This window comes from Eublepharis macularius, chromosome 4, assembly GCF_028583425.1.
Source record: "Eublepharis macularius isolate TG4126 chromosome 4, MPM_Emac_v1.0, whole genome shotgun sequence".
NCBI lineage: Eukaryota > Metazoa > Chordata > Lepidosauria > Squamata > Eublepharidae > Eublepharis > Eublepharis macularius.
This window is the reverse complement of record NC_072793.1, coordinates 129,158,985-129,175,818: the sequence shown is the minus strand read 5'-3', so window position 1 is coordinate 129,175,818 and position 16,834 is coordinate 129,158,985. Positions and strand designations below refer to the sequence as shown.

Sequence of the window (16,834 nt, the reverse complement as noted above, 5' to 3'; positions counted from 1 at the left end):
CAAACAAACTCAGACTGGCAGTCCAAGCAGGGGAGTGCTCCTGCCTTCCTACAAGCCATTTTCCTGCACAAAAACAGCATGGGGGGGGGATATTTTGCTGACTTTACTGCTCCGTGTGGAGAAACTGTGCACAGATTCTTCACATGGAGCTGCAAAAAATAACTCCTCTCACATGCAGTTTTCATGTGAGAAAGCAGTTTGGTGTATTGGCTAAGAGCAGCAGGACTCTAATCTGGAGAACCAGGTTTGATTCCCCACTCCTCCACTTGAAGCCATCTGGGTGACCTTGGGTCAGTCACAGCTTCTAGGAGCTCTCAGCCCCACCCACTCACAAGGTATTGTTGTTGTTGTGGGGATAATAACAACATACTTTGTAAACCGCTCTGAGTGGGTGTTAAGCCTGAAGGGCGGTATATAAATCAAATGTTGTTATCATCATCTTCATCTTCATCATTAGGGGAAGGATGGGGCCATTCTGAGCTTGTTTGAGCTCTCCTGCTTTAAAAAGAAGCAGTTCCCCTCAGTTGACATGTGACTGCAGGGAGCATGCTAAAACCAGTGCCTGTTCTAGAGAGCACCACACCGGTTCTTCATATGAATGGTCCTTTTAAAAGAATAACGCCCCATTTTGAGAAATGGGAGCACCAAAGTTTCTCTAGGTTTACTGGTCCTGGTTTCAAGACACTCCTTTGGCTGCTGTTAAACCTGAATTACAGTCGTCCGGATGTGGGAATTTGCTTCCAAATATTATGGATCAGACAACGACACATAGCACATACCTATATGTATGAATAAGGCAGGATGGCAGAACATGCTGTGTGTATAGCTAATTGACTTCCGAGGGAAATGCCAGTGTTTTGCTAAGCCAACAGTCTTATTAATGTTTTCTCTCTCAAACAAAAATGGAACATATTTTTGCCACTACTGCTCTCTAGTGGTTGAGCTTTAAAGGCCGTTCTCCCAATACTTTCTTAATTGTATGAATTAGTATACAGAGACCTGCTTACGCAAAAACCATCACTTATCCCGTCGGAAACACTGACAAATAAACTTACTAAGCAACAAACAGGGCAATATATATTCCAATTTATTGTTGTCATGTATATCACAAAGAAGGTGAGCGTGAAGTAACATGGGTAAGTAAGATAAGGTCATTTTATACAGTGCAAAGGTAGGAGTATTGTAGGACTGTTATGTGGCACTCGAAAGCAATGATTCCTCAATGCATGTGAGTCACAGAAGCATTTGGTTTTGCTGATCACACTTGGATTTCCCAGAGCAATGGACCACAACTGGTCATAGATTTACCAAGGGGGAACTGTTGAATTTTAGAGAATGGCACTTGAGGATGGGTTTTCCAGTTATCAGCCATGGAACTGCCTCCCCTCAGGTCTCTCATATCCACTCTGAAACCCTATCGCACTGGCACCTTGCTTTCCCGATCTCTGTAAATACATCCTCAAATTGCGAGCAGGAAGGTCTCAGAATTGCAGCATCCCTGTGTAATATCATAGACCACCCCCTTATCTAAGGGAATATCATCAAACAAAAGAAGAGCTAATAAAATATATAGTTGTGTTCTTCATATAAAAATATCCTGATCCCAGTGCAATGCATTTTATTTACTATAAGAACATAATATATGAACATAAAATACGTTGAAGTCCAACTTGTAACATGGAACATCAGCAATATGCCACATGTTTCTTGATACAATATAAAGTCACTGACAAAGAGCTGACTGATTACTTGACCAAGTCCTTTTAAAAAAAATGCATATCCAATAATAATCAACATAAACTATTCAGATCAAGTGGTTTTGCTGTACTTTCTTTTTTCACTGGCATATTTTATTCCAAGGGCATAATCCTCTAGTTTCTGCTTCTGCCTCTTCCTTGTTTTCTTCCTACGGTGCCGCTTTACAGACATGGAATGTTAGATGCTTAATTCTAAAGAGGTACAATTACAGTAATTGTGGAAACTGTAGCATAAACAAGATTTGGGAGGTTATAATTATTGTGTCTTCTGACACTTAGCTCTGAACACTGCAACTGTGTTACAAGTTGCTCTTACTGGTGCTAAGAAGTTCATCCATTTATACTCACAGTTCCCTATGCAGGTAATTTAGTTAGGGAAAAAAACAGCTTGCTTTGCATTAGGGGATATCCTCTTCCTTGCAAAGTGTTCCACCATCAGATGATGGTACAACCACAACAGTACCTCTGTGGATAGTCCAGGGCATATACCTTGTTCTCCATTCCGTAGACATAATACAAGTACATCTTTCCTGCATATTGATAGTGAACTTCTGTGACAGGAATCAACTCAATAGTCTGTCTCTGAGAAAAAGAACATAAAATATGAAATACCAGATGTGATGGAATCTTCACGCTGCAATTGTTTCCCGCGGAAGAAACCCATGTCATTTATCTCCAACCATTCTCCATTTGAAAAACAGAAAGAAAAGAAACTCCTTTTGAATATAAAATATATCAGAGGGCATATTCTAGTTTAGTTTTCTCCTTTTTAATGTGGAGGGAGGGTTGTTTGTTTAAGGGGTTCAGCAATAAGGTTCCTTTCAATGCCCTCTCCCTGGAACCATTCTGAGACTGGAAAAAGTTGCGCTGTGGGTTTCTTCCATATAACGTTTGTTTGTTTATGTTTATATTTTATTCGATTTATATTCCACCCTCCCTGCAAATGTGCTCAGGGTGGGTTATATCAAGCATCAGGGGTCATTTTGTAGAAAAAGCTGGAGGAACTCATTAGCACAGCTCATTAGCATATACCACACCCCTTAGCATCACCGGAAGTATGTCATTAGCATAACTGATTTGCATATGCCACACCCCCTGACATCACCTATCCTGGAGTTTTGGACCTGGCCATTCAGGGCCAAAATTGGGCCCAAAATGGCAAAAGGGGGCTGAAAATGGCTGAAAAGGGGCCCAAAATGGTCAGGATCGGGCTGCTGCTGAGTGGGAGAGTGATCCACCACCTGTCACAGGCCCGATCCAGGCTGTTTTGGCCCCAATCCAGGCTGAAATGGACCCAAAATGACCGAGAGTCAGGTGGGCGGGGCCATCTGACATGTGACCTCTTTGGGGAACTGCCGGAACTGTGTTCTGGTGCGTTCCCCCTCGAAATGAGCCCTGTCAAGCATATAATACAGTTTTAAATCAACCTTAAAAACATACAATCATAAAATTACAGAGCGCAGTTACCAAAGTGGCAGTCTTCACCAACAGCAATTCCCTGCCTGAGTTAAATACAGCTATGAGACAGTCAGCAGCCCAAGGTCACTGAGCAAGCTTCTGTGTCAAAGTGGGGATTCAATCCTGGGTCTCCTAGATCTTAGTCTAATGCTCTAACCGCTACACCACACTGGAAAGGGATATTGGGTGGTGATTGCCAAGGGGATCATCACTGTGGTCACTGCTTGAAGAATTCAGACATTTGTTCTGAGAGACGCTTCTTCAGTGATACAGTATGAGCTTTGCATGGCAAACATCCCAGGTTCAATCTCACCATCTCCACCTGTAGAAAATAATGATTGTACCTTGAGGAGTTGCTGCCAGTTGGTGGACAATACTGATCTAGATAGAGTAATAGTCTGGCTTAGTTTGCTTCATTGTTTATACCGTTAAATGCTCCCTGCTTCTCCAAAAGTGAGAAATCCATGGCTAGTACTCCAGGATTGACTTTCAATTGAATGAAGAGGCACTGAGGATTTATGGTATCATTGTAATATTTTATTTCATTTGCAAATATACAAGTGGAGCCTTCTGAAAGCAAACCGCTTCCTAAAATTAGGTAGCAAAACTGTTAATCAGATTCCAAGAGACCCACTTCCAAAGCTTCTAGATGATTCCAGCTAAAACTCTTTGTTCTCATCCAGCATCTCTGCCCATAAACTCTTTCTCCACTTCTGCAAGTTGAAATATGTCAACTCCTAGAGTTGGGAATGTATTCCATTCCAAAACTGGGAGAGATGAATTCCCATTTATCAAAGAACACTGCTGTTCTTTTGTGGAAATCCTAAGACACTCCATAAGTTCCCCATTCATTGGAATAAAAGCAGCCCAAATACATAAACATATGATAACTAGTGAAGTCACCCAGTGCTTAGAGTGTTGGGATATGACATCCCCAATCAATCATGAATCTTTCTGAGTGAGACTGGAACTATCACTTGCTCCCAGCATGCAGTAACTTATCTCCAGTCTACATATACCAAAGAATGAGGTGATAGAAAAATCTTGCGATGTTAAAAAGGATTCACCATTGTAGCTGCTGGTAGTGTTCAGTTCCAAATGCTTTATATGCCTGTATATAGAAGGCTAGAACTGCATGGAGTGACCTTCTCTTTGCTTGCTTCTCTGGCTTTTCATTCGATGGCGCTTTTAATAAAGGCGAGCTTTACAAAATGGAATCTTCGACCTGTAAATCTGATGAGGGGCAGACCACTATCATCTCATTCCCATATCACTCTTCTCCAAGTGTATATCCCTTCTAAGCAGGGCCAACCCAAGAACGTTTAGGAAGGAAAGGAACAGCTCACCCTCTTCCCCCCTCAACCTCTCCTGCACAAGGGTAAGAAGCCACCACCTGCCCTCCTCCCCCCTCCCCCACAGCAACAAGATGCACTGTGGGGAAGCAGCTGCCCACCCTCCTTGCCCCCCCCCCCAAACGCTGCAGTAAGTTAGGGCAGAGGTTAGGTGAGGGAGCACCCATCACCCTCACCATCTGGCATGGTGGCAAGGTGAGGCAAGGTAGAGGGAAAAAGGAAGAGGGCTGGGTCTATCCCAGCGCCCCCCCCCCGCCCCCCTGGCTAAGGCAAGGAAAGAGCAGGGACCTCAACAACTGACCACAGGGATGGGGGTGTCTCCCCAGGGCTGCCACTTGCCACATGTAGACCCAGACACCTTGGGTAGGTAGGGCAACAAGGCAAGTTGGTGCCCCTCCATCTCTAGGCATGCCAAGGTGTGTCTTGTCAATCAGCTGGATCTAGTCCCGAGAGGGCTATTGTGTGTTGAAATGGCAACATAAAATAATAGCAATAATTTATTTTAAAGGGTTTCTGTAATGCATAAATCATGAAGATAGTGCATGATAAAAACATCACATCAAAAACTCCAGCAACATTAGCAGTGAAACTGCTGCTGGTTTTATAATCAATAAAAAGCAGCAATAAAAGAAATGGAAAATACACTATGATAGATACGATTATATAAATGCCTGTTTTTAATTGCTTTTTTATGTATGCCATTTTATTGACTTGTGTATGTGTATTTTAACTTGATTTTGATTGTTTGAATGATGTGTTTTTGTGTTGGCTTTAATAGTTTTTAAGATGTGCTTTTATTATGTATACAAGTATATTGTTAATCTCTTACTTACCTATAAGAAACATCTGGTTACATCATGGTTCTACAATTAACCACCTTGTTTTAGTTGGGCACATCTTGGGGTCATATATGAAAGCTGTAACAGCTTTAGTATTAAAAACACTTTAACATGGACATAAAGTATTTTATTTAAACCCAGAATTGGTAGATAGAGATGGTCTTGGGCCTACCGTGTGTAATTTTAATGTGTTTACCATGCAAGCAGAATTTCTGGCATCTGAACAATTATAGCAAATGAAGCAGCCCCACTAAATGAAGAAATGTTAAGAAAGATGGGGGAATCAGCAGCTTGAATTCCCTTTGGTTTTATTTCCCATTTGGAAAAATGCATTCAGGTGTTTTTCTCCAACTTTTATGTTACCCTCCTGATCACACAGAGGAAATGGGATGTGTTTAAGAGGCAGAGTATGACAAAAAATGGCACGAAACTTGAAAGGCTTGGTTTCAGAGGCTGTTTTCCAGCTCTTTGCTTTTTATTTATGCCTCCTTTGATGCAAACAGCCCCTTTGTATTAAATGCCAAATGAATGCATACCTGAAAACTCACTTTCATTCCATCTGTTTTTCCTATAAGTAATATTATCTTTTGCAAAACAAAGAAAAACTGCAAAAGTAAAGGAGTAATTCTTGTTGTACAGTAGATAGGTTTTGTGATCTCTGCTAGCCAGTTGCACCTCTTTCACTGGGTTTCTTCTCCAGTGTATAGCTAGTTCAATGACTTTCCCTCTTATATTTTCTTTATTTATTTGGTATATTTTTATTCCATGTATCGTCCAAGGAGCACAAGATGGTGAACATTGTTCTTGCTTTCCTTTTTCACAACAGCCCCATAAGGTAGGTTGCACAGAGAAAGAATGATGGCCCAAGGACAGCTAGCAATAGGGCTGCTCCCTCCACCACTCATCTGGCCAGCAGGGGGGGAAAGGCCCTGGAGAATAGGCCCAGGAGGCACAGTGGGCACACTCGCCACGGGTGCACTCCTACAAGTGCGATGATGTCACTTCCAGGGGACAGGAAGAGACTGGTTACCTTTCCCTTATCTTTCTGCAGAGCAGGGCAATGACAGTTAGACTGACTTTTAAAGAGTTTGACAGTACAAACCTAAACAGCACTCAATACTACAGTGCATTTAGAAGGGTGCAACACTTTTTAGCCTTTTGCTGCTAGGCTGCTAATTTTGAAGATTCCATCTCTTCTCCCAGTTTGAACAAGAACGGAAATAAAGTCAGGATAATATCTGCTATTATCCCATTTGGAGCCTACTTTAAATATATGCTATAACATTAAGATGCTCTATAGTTAAAGGCTGAACAGTGGGATGAAATGTTATTTTGCAGTATATGCACTCTCAGTTTCAAACACTCACTGCCCAGCATGTGCTGGCAAGGAGCTAATTAAGACATTTTGCTAAACCCAGGCAGATAGCTTAGATCTCACACTCTTTACTTTCAAGATCTGAGGCCTGAGCAATCTAGCACCTCAGACAGACTTTGTAACAGAATCTTAATTAACTTGCAAATTAGTTGCAAAACTTGCCAAGCTCACAGAGTTAATTGAGCTGTACGATCTTTTGATCTAGAAAGCTCTGGTCAGGACTTACTGTCTTGGATGCTTTTAACTGGGCTGATTTCCCAAGAAACCCTGGGAAAAGATTATCACCTCCCATTAAAGTAAAGAGAGATGTGAAAGAAGAAAAAAAGGAACCACATGCAAACTAAGAATCCTGGTCTTGCAGCTTGGCTCTCCGACTGCTGTCCAATGGACTTTTCAACTGTCACTTGTCCAACATTCTGCCAAGCTGCCTACATTTCCCATCAAAACTTGAGGGAAGCTGACAAGTGTCCAACATGTGTCATTCGTCACTTGTAGTCTGTCTCTCTACTGGGATTAAACCTAGGTTTAGAATCACAGTTTGTGTGTAGTGAACTATTACGGAGCCACCTTAGGTTTGTCAGGTTCCCGCCAGTGGCAGACAATCTCCAGGTGATTGTCGCCTTTGCCTGCGGACTACTGACAATTAGCAGGAGAAGGCAGGCTGGAAACCTGGCAAGGACACAGAGGAAATAGGCACAAATGCTCCCAAATCCCTGGCCAATGATGTCTTTTCCAGTGCAGCCCAGAAGCAAGAACGTTGCACCAGAAATGATGTAATCAGCAGGAGTGCAGAACACAATGCAGAGCCATTCACTGCTGGAATTTTATCAGCATTTGGACAGATGAGAATATATGCACATTGTCCAGTAGCACTTCAGCCTCGAGGCGGAGGAGCAGGTTTACAGCAAAATGACTGAACTGGCATTGTACGTGTAATTGTCAATACTGATTATCACATCAAAGATACTCTGCAACATGACCACTTCTAAACCCTCTGTAAGAAGGCAGAATCCTCCTCATTCCTGGCATTCTGCCCAGTACATTCGTATGCATTTTTGTCCCAATTGGCTCTGGTCTGGTAAAAGCCTTAAAACCAGAGCCAATTGGGACAAAAAACTTTATAATATAGTTACAGATGTTGAAAAAGGTATCCATGCCTAACCTCTTGCCTGACATATCCATGCTTAACCTCTCTGCATTGAAGATCTGCTATAATGTTACTGAAATTATGTTTGCGAAGCTTTGAATACCTTAAATGTGCTATTTATTATCATGGCCATGAACATCATCTTTTGGATGTATGCTCTTGGTTACAAGCAAAAATTTAATGTCTATCTGCCATTTGAGAAGACGTTCAAAACAAGAGTTGTTTAGTCAAAATATGTGGCTACAGAATAACATTCTAGGAACATGGATACATGGTAGTGAAGTTTCTGTAAGAGATGCAGAAGTGAGCCATCTATCCTGAAAATGCATTGCCACTCTGCCACCTGGTGCTAAAATGAAGTACTGTGCTATCCTATGCCAATAAACTAGGTTCCGAGTTAGTTTGAATAAATGCTGCTGTTTTAAAAGAATGACCATGAACATTTATTACGCAATAACCTCAATATTTTGTTTCCATTAAGGAGCAACTGTATATCACAGCCCACAAAGCTGGCATTCTAAAAGGTGCACAATAAGACCACACATTAGAACTGCCTACACATGAAACAGAAAGTCTTGCCTCCTTCTCTTTATCAAAACATAGGATGGAGACAGCTCTGGTGGCTTTCATGGATGACCTTCATCAGAAGGTAGACAGATGCCAGCCTTTGATATAGTAGATCATGCCATCCTTTTGAGGCGTTTGGAGGCAGAAATAGATATGAGGGGCTGTGCTTTGGATCGGTTTAAATTCCTCATGGAACGGACTCAAAGGGTTGCTGTTAGAGAACAACTATCTTTAGGGCAGGAACCTTATCTCCATGTTATTCAACCTCTGTGTAAAGCCTTTAGGAGAAATCATTCGTCGTTATGGAACTGAATGCCATCAATATACAGATGACACCCAGCTCTATATCTCACTATACAAATCATCGTGGGGTGCAGTAGAGGCCTTAAGCTGCCGACGAACAGATGTATTCAAATGGCTGAAAATGAACAATTTGAAACTGAACCCAAACACAGGAGATATTGGAGATATCGGAGGACACTGTGCCCCCCACTTTCAATGGTATTTAGTTGAACCTTGCTGACTCGGTTAAGAGGCTAGAGGTTATACTCGATCCAGCACTGCTGCTAGAAAAAGAAGTTAATGAAGCTGCAAAAAATGCCTTCTCCAAAACAGGCTAACCTGTAAGATGACTCCCTACCTTGACATGGCTGATCTGGCCACCTGGATCCATGACACGGTAACCTCGAGCCTAGACTACTGTTACCCACATAAAGACTCCAGTTGGTACAGAATGCCACACCCCAATCATTATCAGAAATAGGCAAAGATGCATATTACTCCCATTCTGCAGTTACTCCACTGTCTTCCCATCAGTTATTCAGCTAAGTTCAAGGTTTGGGCTGTCATGTACAAAGCCCTTCATGGCCTCAGTCCGCAGGACTGCCTCTCTTTCTATGCCTCTCCATGGTAGCTTCATTTATCTGAAAAGGGCCTTCAGCAGGTGCCACCCTGTACATGAGCAAAATCAACAGCTGCCCATACACATGCATTCCCTGGGTGCCCCCCTCTTATGGAACAGCCTGCCTGATGAGGTCGGGAAAGTTCTGACTCCCCTGGCTAAAATACTCAGCACTATCTACTGCTGTAAGTATGCTCCTACTAGATAGTTTTGTGTTATGCATTATGGCAAGTCAACTTGCTTGTGTTTTGTTTTCAGCATTGTTTTCAGATTTCTGCTTCTTTTTAAATTTCTGCAATCCTTACCCTCTTTACTGAGTGTTTATTGGATGCCCACTGAATGTCTCAGCTATTATTTGTTTTGACCTACAGTTTGTAATCTGCCTTGAATCTCAGTGAGAAAGGCAGACTATAAATACCATGCATAAATAAGCAGATAAATAAATAACTCAGAAATGGTCTTGTCAGCCCAGCCAAGAGTCAGCAAAGCCAAGAGTCAGCTAGTACTTCTTGTCTTCTGTGACTGTCCATTAAATATTTTAATCTGTTTCCTCCCCATAAAGTGGGGTCTGAAACTGGGATTAAAACTTGGATTGGGATCCCAGTTTGTGGGGAGCAAACAAAATCATTTTGTTCCGGCATCTGTGTTCAAACGTCACAGCAAGTTGGAATTTGAAGCCTGCAAGTCTTCAGTTGTCCTGTCTGTGTGTGTGTGAGGGAAGCAAGGAGGGGGGGGGGGGGAGAAGAGAATGTTTGACTACAAGAACAAGAAATGTTCTCGTCCACCATGAACAAACAGAATGTTGTTAGGATGTTTTGAATGTGGCTGTAGGATTAAGTTAATCTCACTACAGCAATGCAAGGTGTTTTAGTAATGATTTGTCCAAAGGCACATAGAAAAGTGATACCCAAGCAGGGATTTGCATTCGGTTGTTGTTCTAGTTTTTTTTGTTTTATATGCCTTTATAAAATTTAGAGTAGTATGTTTTAATTCATTTAATTGATAAATTAATATACCAAAGGTGCAATTGATTAATCAGAGGTAGCACAATGAGAGTAAATTTTAATTGGCATGGTTGTTAATTGAGCATGAATTCTGTTTTTTGTTCTGGTATGGTTTTGATATGGTACTTTAAAAAGAAATAAACAATATTTTCCTCATAACAAAGAGTGGTCATTTATGTTTATTAAACTCCAAGTTACCACACACGTCCGTCAGTTTCTCAAACACATACACATAGTATTCACTTGCAGTATGTAATCCACCTTGGATCTCATTGAGAAAGGTGGACTAAAATCCTGAATGACTTTACATTGTTAAATTGAGCTTTTAAAAAAGATGATTAATCAGCTTTTTAAAAAACTTTACTTCATTAGGTGCATTGTTCTATGCTAGGGTTGCCAGCTCCAGGTTGCAAGATTCCTGGAGATTTCAGGGGTGGAGCCTGGAGAGGGTGGGGTTTGAGGATGGGAGGAACCTCAATAGGTTATAATGCCATGGAGTCCAACTTCCAAAGCAGCCATTTTCTCCAGGGGAACTGATGTCTATCGGCTGGAGATGTGTTGTAATTCTGGGAGATCTCCAGCTACCACCTGGAAGCTGGTAACCCTACTCCAGGCCCATTGTCCTAGAAATATAGGGTCCCAAGGGTCATCAAGTCCAACAATGCAGGAAATTCACAACTCTCTCCCCCCTCACCTCCCCCAGTGACCCCTGCTTTATGCCCAGAGGGAAAGAAAAAAACTCCAGGATACCCAGACAATCTGGCCTGGAGGAAAATTCCTTCCTGACTGCAAAATGGTGATTGGCCTTACCCTGTAGGAAAGGGCCATGAGAGGCTAGGACTGGCTCATCCCTTCATGCCCTGTCTTTCCTGATCTGCATTCATATTGAGTCATAGAATCACCATCACTGTCAGGTGACCATCTAGCCTCTTCCTAAATACCTCTAAGGAAGGAGAGCCCACCACCTCCTGAGGAAGCCTGTTCAACTGAGGGACCACTCTATCAGGAAGTTCTTCCTAATGTTTACCCAGAAATTCTTTGGGTTTAATTTTACCCCATTTTTTTCTGGTCCAACCCTTTGGTTTGACCCTCAATGATTTTAGAAGAGGGTAACTCTTTTGGGGAAGTACACTGTAATGTCTGCTTTTTCAACTGATTCCTACATTCCTAGTATTTAATGAAGTAAAACTGGTATAACTCTGTACACACATATTCCCATTTGACATACCTGCTGCAGAATGCGAGATGTGCTTGTGAAAGCCACCTTGTGCTCTGCGACAGCTCTTTGTGATGCCAGAGCCATCTCAGGAGCAGGAAAGGAAACAAGAGGATGCACCTGAAATTAAACAAGGAGCTGCAAAGTAAATAAGCTCAGTCTCACGCATTCATTCCTACTGACCAATATCTGTTTTCTGTCTGTGCCCTCCCTCCCTTGTAAGCCCTGCCCTAGAATTGTTTACATTTTAGATATGTTTGTTAAAGCAAGGGCTATTTTCCTTAACCTACCTAAGCATCGTACAGCCAGATAAAATCAGAACCAGCATATATAATGACAATATTCCGTTTTCCATTTCACGCTTGTCTGTCTCTTATCAGTAGTAGATGACTTGTTCAATGGCAAGGGCACTGCAAGAGGTACCATACTGCCAAAGAAAGTTTGCATGTTCCAATTTCATAGAATTTATACAATACGAATATAAATTGTTTGAATATGGTGAATTTGAAATGACTTGTCCAGATGCATCTGTCTTGTGATAGTCTTCCTCTGAAATTTTTAATGTCATGAAAAACACTGGATCCTTAACAACCACTCAAAGCCAGCCATAGGCTTTATCCCTTTTTTGTTGTCTGAAATTTTTGTACATATTGCCATCATGTTTTCAGATTATCCTCTGATAGCAAGAGAACCATACATTAAAATGGAAACATGACATTAAATTAAATTAAAATTAAATTAAAATTAAATTACTGGACTGTTAACAAGATAACATCCAATCAAGCAATATATATTATATGACATTACGTGTAAATCTGTTGCAGTACTGAGAAGTATTTGTGGCCCGCGATCTACTGCAAAAGCCAATAGATTGTCTATTACCTGTTCTGTGTAGTCTCTCTAGGTCCAGTCTGTGTAGGGTTTTGAAAGGGTAATGGACTCTCTGAGCATGGCTCCATTAAGAATTTAGAAACAGGAAACCATACGATGTAATGCATGAATAACTGTGGCTGCATGCTTCTGGAAACTGGCAGTTTTCAAGAATAGGCTGGATGAATATTTGTCAGGGTGCTTTAGGCTCATCCTACATTGGGCAGGGGGTTGGACTAGAAGGTTTGTATGGCCCCTTCCAACTCTGTGATTCTGTGATTCTAGCTGACCCTCTGTTAGGTTCCAACTCACAGAGGCTGGAGTGTGGGGCAGCTGTGCCCTCCAGCATCTTTTATGGGATGGTCTTAGCATGTGCCTCAGTTACAGGAGAGGAGGAGGTTAAATTGCACCAAAAGCCCTTTCTCTCATGCCTACTTCCCCAGCCATTGAGAGATGTCTAGCCTGTTCCCCCTCATCTCTCCCCAGGCCTAACTTTTAAAGGAAGAGCTGAGGATGGGCTGGCCTGAGCTCTCCCAATGACCTAAGGCAGGAGTTAGAGACTCATGGAGAGACATAGGCTTGCTGGGCATCCCCAAAGGAGCTGGTGAATGAAGGAAGGGGCTTCTGACCCAGATGCCCTCACAAAGTGATCTTGAGTGTGTTAAAGGGAAATAGCTGGGGATTAGAGGTGCTCTGTGCACGGCATCCTGCCTTGAGGGCTATCTATCATGCTTACCAAAGTGTTTTCTTCTTTAAATATATTATCTCCTATGGCTGTACTGAGCAATTCTTTTGGAAAGTTCAACTGATCATCAGAAATGAATTCATATACATTGTTCTTCCTGCAAAGAAAGAAAGGTTTGGACTACTGTGACAGACTATTTGTCAATGTATGGATGAGAAGCTACCTTGTAAGGTAGTTTAGGCTGTAAGATTTGAGGTGGGCCCAGGGACACCTGGAAATCCTCTACATGGAAGTGTATAGGATAATGCTGAGCCTGTCACAATCTCTCTTCCTAACCTACTTCACATGGTGGTGGTTGTGAGGATAAGAGGGAGAAGGGGAGTTTGATATGAAAAGCACATTAGGATCCCAGTCAGGGAGAAAAGCAGAATGCAAAACATGTGTGCATGGGGGGGGGGACTACTTGAGATGCCTGGGTATGTGTTGGGTCCCAGAAGGTTCCCTGCTAGTCTTACAAAGAACAGCTGCTCAATGCGATTCTCTGCTGGGGAATCTGTCTTGCAAAAAGCCTTGGTTCAGGTTTGCCTCCAGGAGTTCAGGGGCAGGGGTAGGGTGGGGGATGTAACTGGAGCCAGGAAATCCAGGGCAGCTTTTTGCAAGAGAAAAAGAGAATCTGCAATGCGATTCTCTGCTGGGGAGATGAGTAGTGGAGGTGATTCTCTTTCTCTCTCTCTCTCTTGCAAAAAGCCACCCTGGATTTCCTGCCTCCTGTTACATCTTAGAGCAGAACCACAAGTGACAAAAGGCACAGATTGGACACTTGTCTGCTTCCCTCAAGTTTTGATGGGAAATGTAGGCATCCTGGTCTCGCAGCTTCGCTCTCTGACTGCTGTCCAATGGACTTTTCAACTGTTACTTGTCCAACATTCCGCCAAGCTGCCTACATTTCCCACCAAAACTTGAGGGAAGCAGACAAGTGTCCAATCTGTGCCTTTTGTCACTTGTGGTTCTGCTCTCACTCCCATCCCTGATCTCCCAGAGGAAAATCCAAGCTGAGGCTTTTCACAAGAGAGAGACAGAGGGAGACTCCCTCCCATCGCTCTTCTCCCAGCAGAGAATAGCATTGAGCACCTGTTCTTTTTAAGATTACACTACACAGGGAACCTTGTGGGATCCGACATATGAAGAACACATGTCTGGCGTCTTGTATAGTTTGGCTCAGAGAGAGAGGGAGAGAGAGAGAGAGAGAGAGAGAGAGAGAGAGAGAGAGAGAGAGAGAGAGAGAGAGAGAGAGAGAGGAGGTTGTAATTCTCCCAAGAATGATAGCTGCAAATATAAGGCTTCATCAAAGGGTGAAATGTTAACCTATGTGGTTGTGTATATATATAGAATCCTATAAGCTTTCCACAAGTCAAGGTGGCTCTTTCTCTGCCTTCCTATTCCCTCAGCAGCTTCCTGTGATCTCCAAAACACCTATTCTGGAGGTCCGATGAACCTTGTGGACAATACACCACATGGCACAGAAATCTGAAGTAAGGGAGGGAAAACAAGTGAAATCACTCTTCTCCCTCTCGTGCATGTGGAAAGCTCCAAGGATTGACACATGTGTGTGAGTTCATTCTATGACTTTGATTATTACTTAATGTTCAACACACAGAGATTTGTTGTGCAATCCTAAGCAGAGTTTCACCTTCCTTGAAATCAATAGGCTTAGGTGTAATTCTGTTTAGGACTGCAATGTTGGTCTTTTAAGAAAACTTTAGTAGTCAGACAATATAAACAGCAAAAGACCACATACCAAGTGACTGTAAGTTGAATGAAATGTAGCAACTTTTTCTCCCCTTGACATGTCATACAGGTTCTATTGCCTCTTCCAGAACAAGTGCTGCATCTTTTAGGTGAAAAAAATGAAAGCTGTACAGTAATTTACAGAATGCTTTTGAATATAAGATGCTAATCCATCCTGAAAAACCAAATTCAAATTATACTATAAAATCACTATATTTATATAAAATATTGAGACTAAAATTGCCACTGGAATGGATTCTATTGAGGGGTCATTTCACAGAAAAAGAGCTGGAGGAACTTATTAGCATAACTCATTAGCACAACTCATTAGCATATGCCACACCTCTTGCCATCACCGGACATGTGTCATTAGTATAACTGATTTGCATATGCCACACACCCCTAACATCACCTATTCTGGCTGTTTCGGACCCAACCCTGGCCATTCAGGGGCGAAGTTGGGCCCAAAATGGCAAAAATGGGCTGAAAATGGCTGAAAAGGGGCCCAAAACGGTCAGGATCAGGCTGCCAATGAGCAGGAGAGTGATCCACCACCTGTCAGAGGCCCGATCCGGCCTGGATTGGGGCCGAAATGGGCCCCAAATGGCCGAGAGTCAGGTGGGCAGGGCCACCTGACATGTGACCTCTTTGGGGAACTGCCGTAACTGCGTTCCTGTGCATTCCCCCTCAGAATGAGCCCTCATTCTATCTACAACAAAAAGCCAAGACAAAGCTTCCTGCTTGGAGAAAACATCAAACAGCTATTAGAAGAAGGCAAAAAAGTTTCAAGAGACTGGAAAAAAATTCCCTGGCAATTTCTACATGTGCCTCCCTGGGGGCCACAAAATTCTTTTATGCAGATCATGTTGTGGGTGTCACCTATCTTTTCCTGACAGTGGATGTCCTGCTAGGAGTCTGGGCTATCAGAAGTATAAATTAATTTAGTCACAGAGAGGATAGGAGATCAGTTTGTTGGAAACACCTGAAGGTCTGATCAGAAGACATGTTAAATGCGAATTAGGTTAGGAAACCCCAACCCAACTCACATTTCACATGTGACCTGTTGCTTACTTTTAGAATAGTGTGTGTGTCAGTGGGGTGTTTGTGTAAATCTGCTCCAGCATGGAGGCAGGAAGGGCATTAGCATCCCCTCCTTTCCACCCTGCATGCAGTCAAAAAGAAAAAAGGGCGGCCGGGGGCAGGGGGCTGTTTGTCTTACTTCCAGTTGCACATATCTGCCCAGGAAAACAGAAATCCCTAAGGCACTGGCAGCTCCATTGGAATCAGTGTCATGGGAGAAGTGTTATGATCATCATTGCCTCCTAGCCCGGTGCATCCACTAGCTGTGTACGAGAAACTAGTTGCACATTGGGAGTTGGCTCACAGTGTGACTGATAAGTAGAACCCTTATCTTCCCCACCCTGTTTTGATTGGCAGCATGCTACATCTTCATAGGGAGGCATTGCATCTTCTTCTGATCTCAGCCTGGGAGCCAGTTTGGTGTAGTGGTTAAGATCTGTACTCTAATCTGGAGAACCAGGTTTAGTTCCCCACTCCTCTGCTTGAAGCCAGCTGGGTGACCTTGGGTCAGTCACAACTTCTTGGGGCTCTCTCAGCCCCACCCACCTCACAAGGTGATTGTCGTGAGGATAATAATAACACACTTTGTAAACTGCTCTGAGTGGGCATTAAGTTGTCCTAAAAAGTGGTATATAAATCAAATGTTGTTGTTGTTATATTGCCTAACCCTGTTCTGGAGTATTATATGAACTGCAGGGTATCAGGGATCTTGCAATATAATTTGGCACCATCCTGATTACGGAAATAAATGTCTTTGTGCAAGAGAATTAAAAAATTATGTTTTTACTTTCTAAT

At 42.6% G+C, this 16,834-nt stretch overlaps 1 protein-coding gene across 1 annotated transcript in view; it reads right to left on the bottom strand.

Annotated features, from left to right (window-relative positions):
* Positions 1-1,172: 1,172 nt before the first annotated feature.
* The window catches only part of SSUH2 (ssu-2 homolog), a 46,152-nt gene continuing 30,490 nt past the window's right edge, over positions 1,173-16,834 (bottom strand). Inside the window, exons 9-12 of the mRNA XM_054976226.1 lie at positions 14,970-15,062; positions 13,223-13,328; positions 11,629-11,736; positions 1,173-2,339 (exon numbers count right to left, since the gene is read on the bottom strand). Of these exons, the coding sequence (XP_054832201.1) occupies positions 2,193-2,339; positions 11,629-11,736; positions 13,223-13,328; positions 14,970-15,062 (454 nt within the window). The 3' untranslated portion in view covers positions 1,173-2,192. The remainder of the gene's footprint in view (positions 2,340-11,628; positions 11,737-13,222; positions 13,329-14,969; positions 15,063-16,834) is intronic.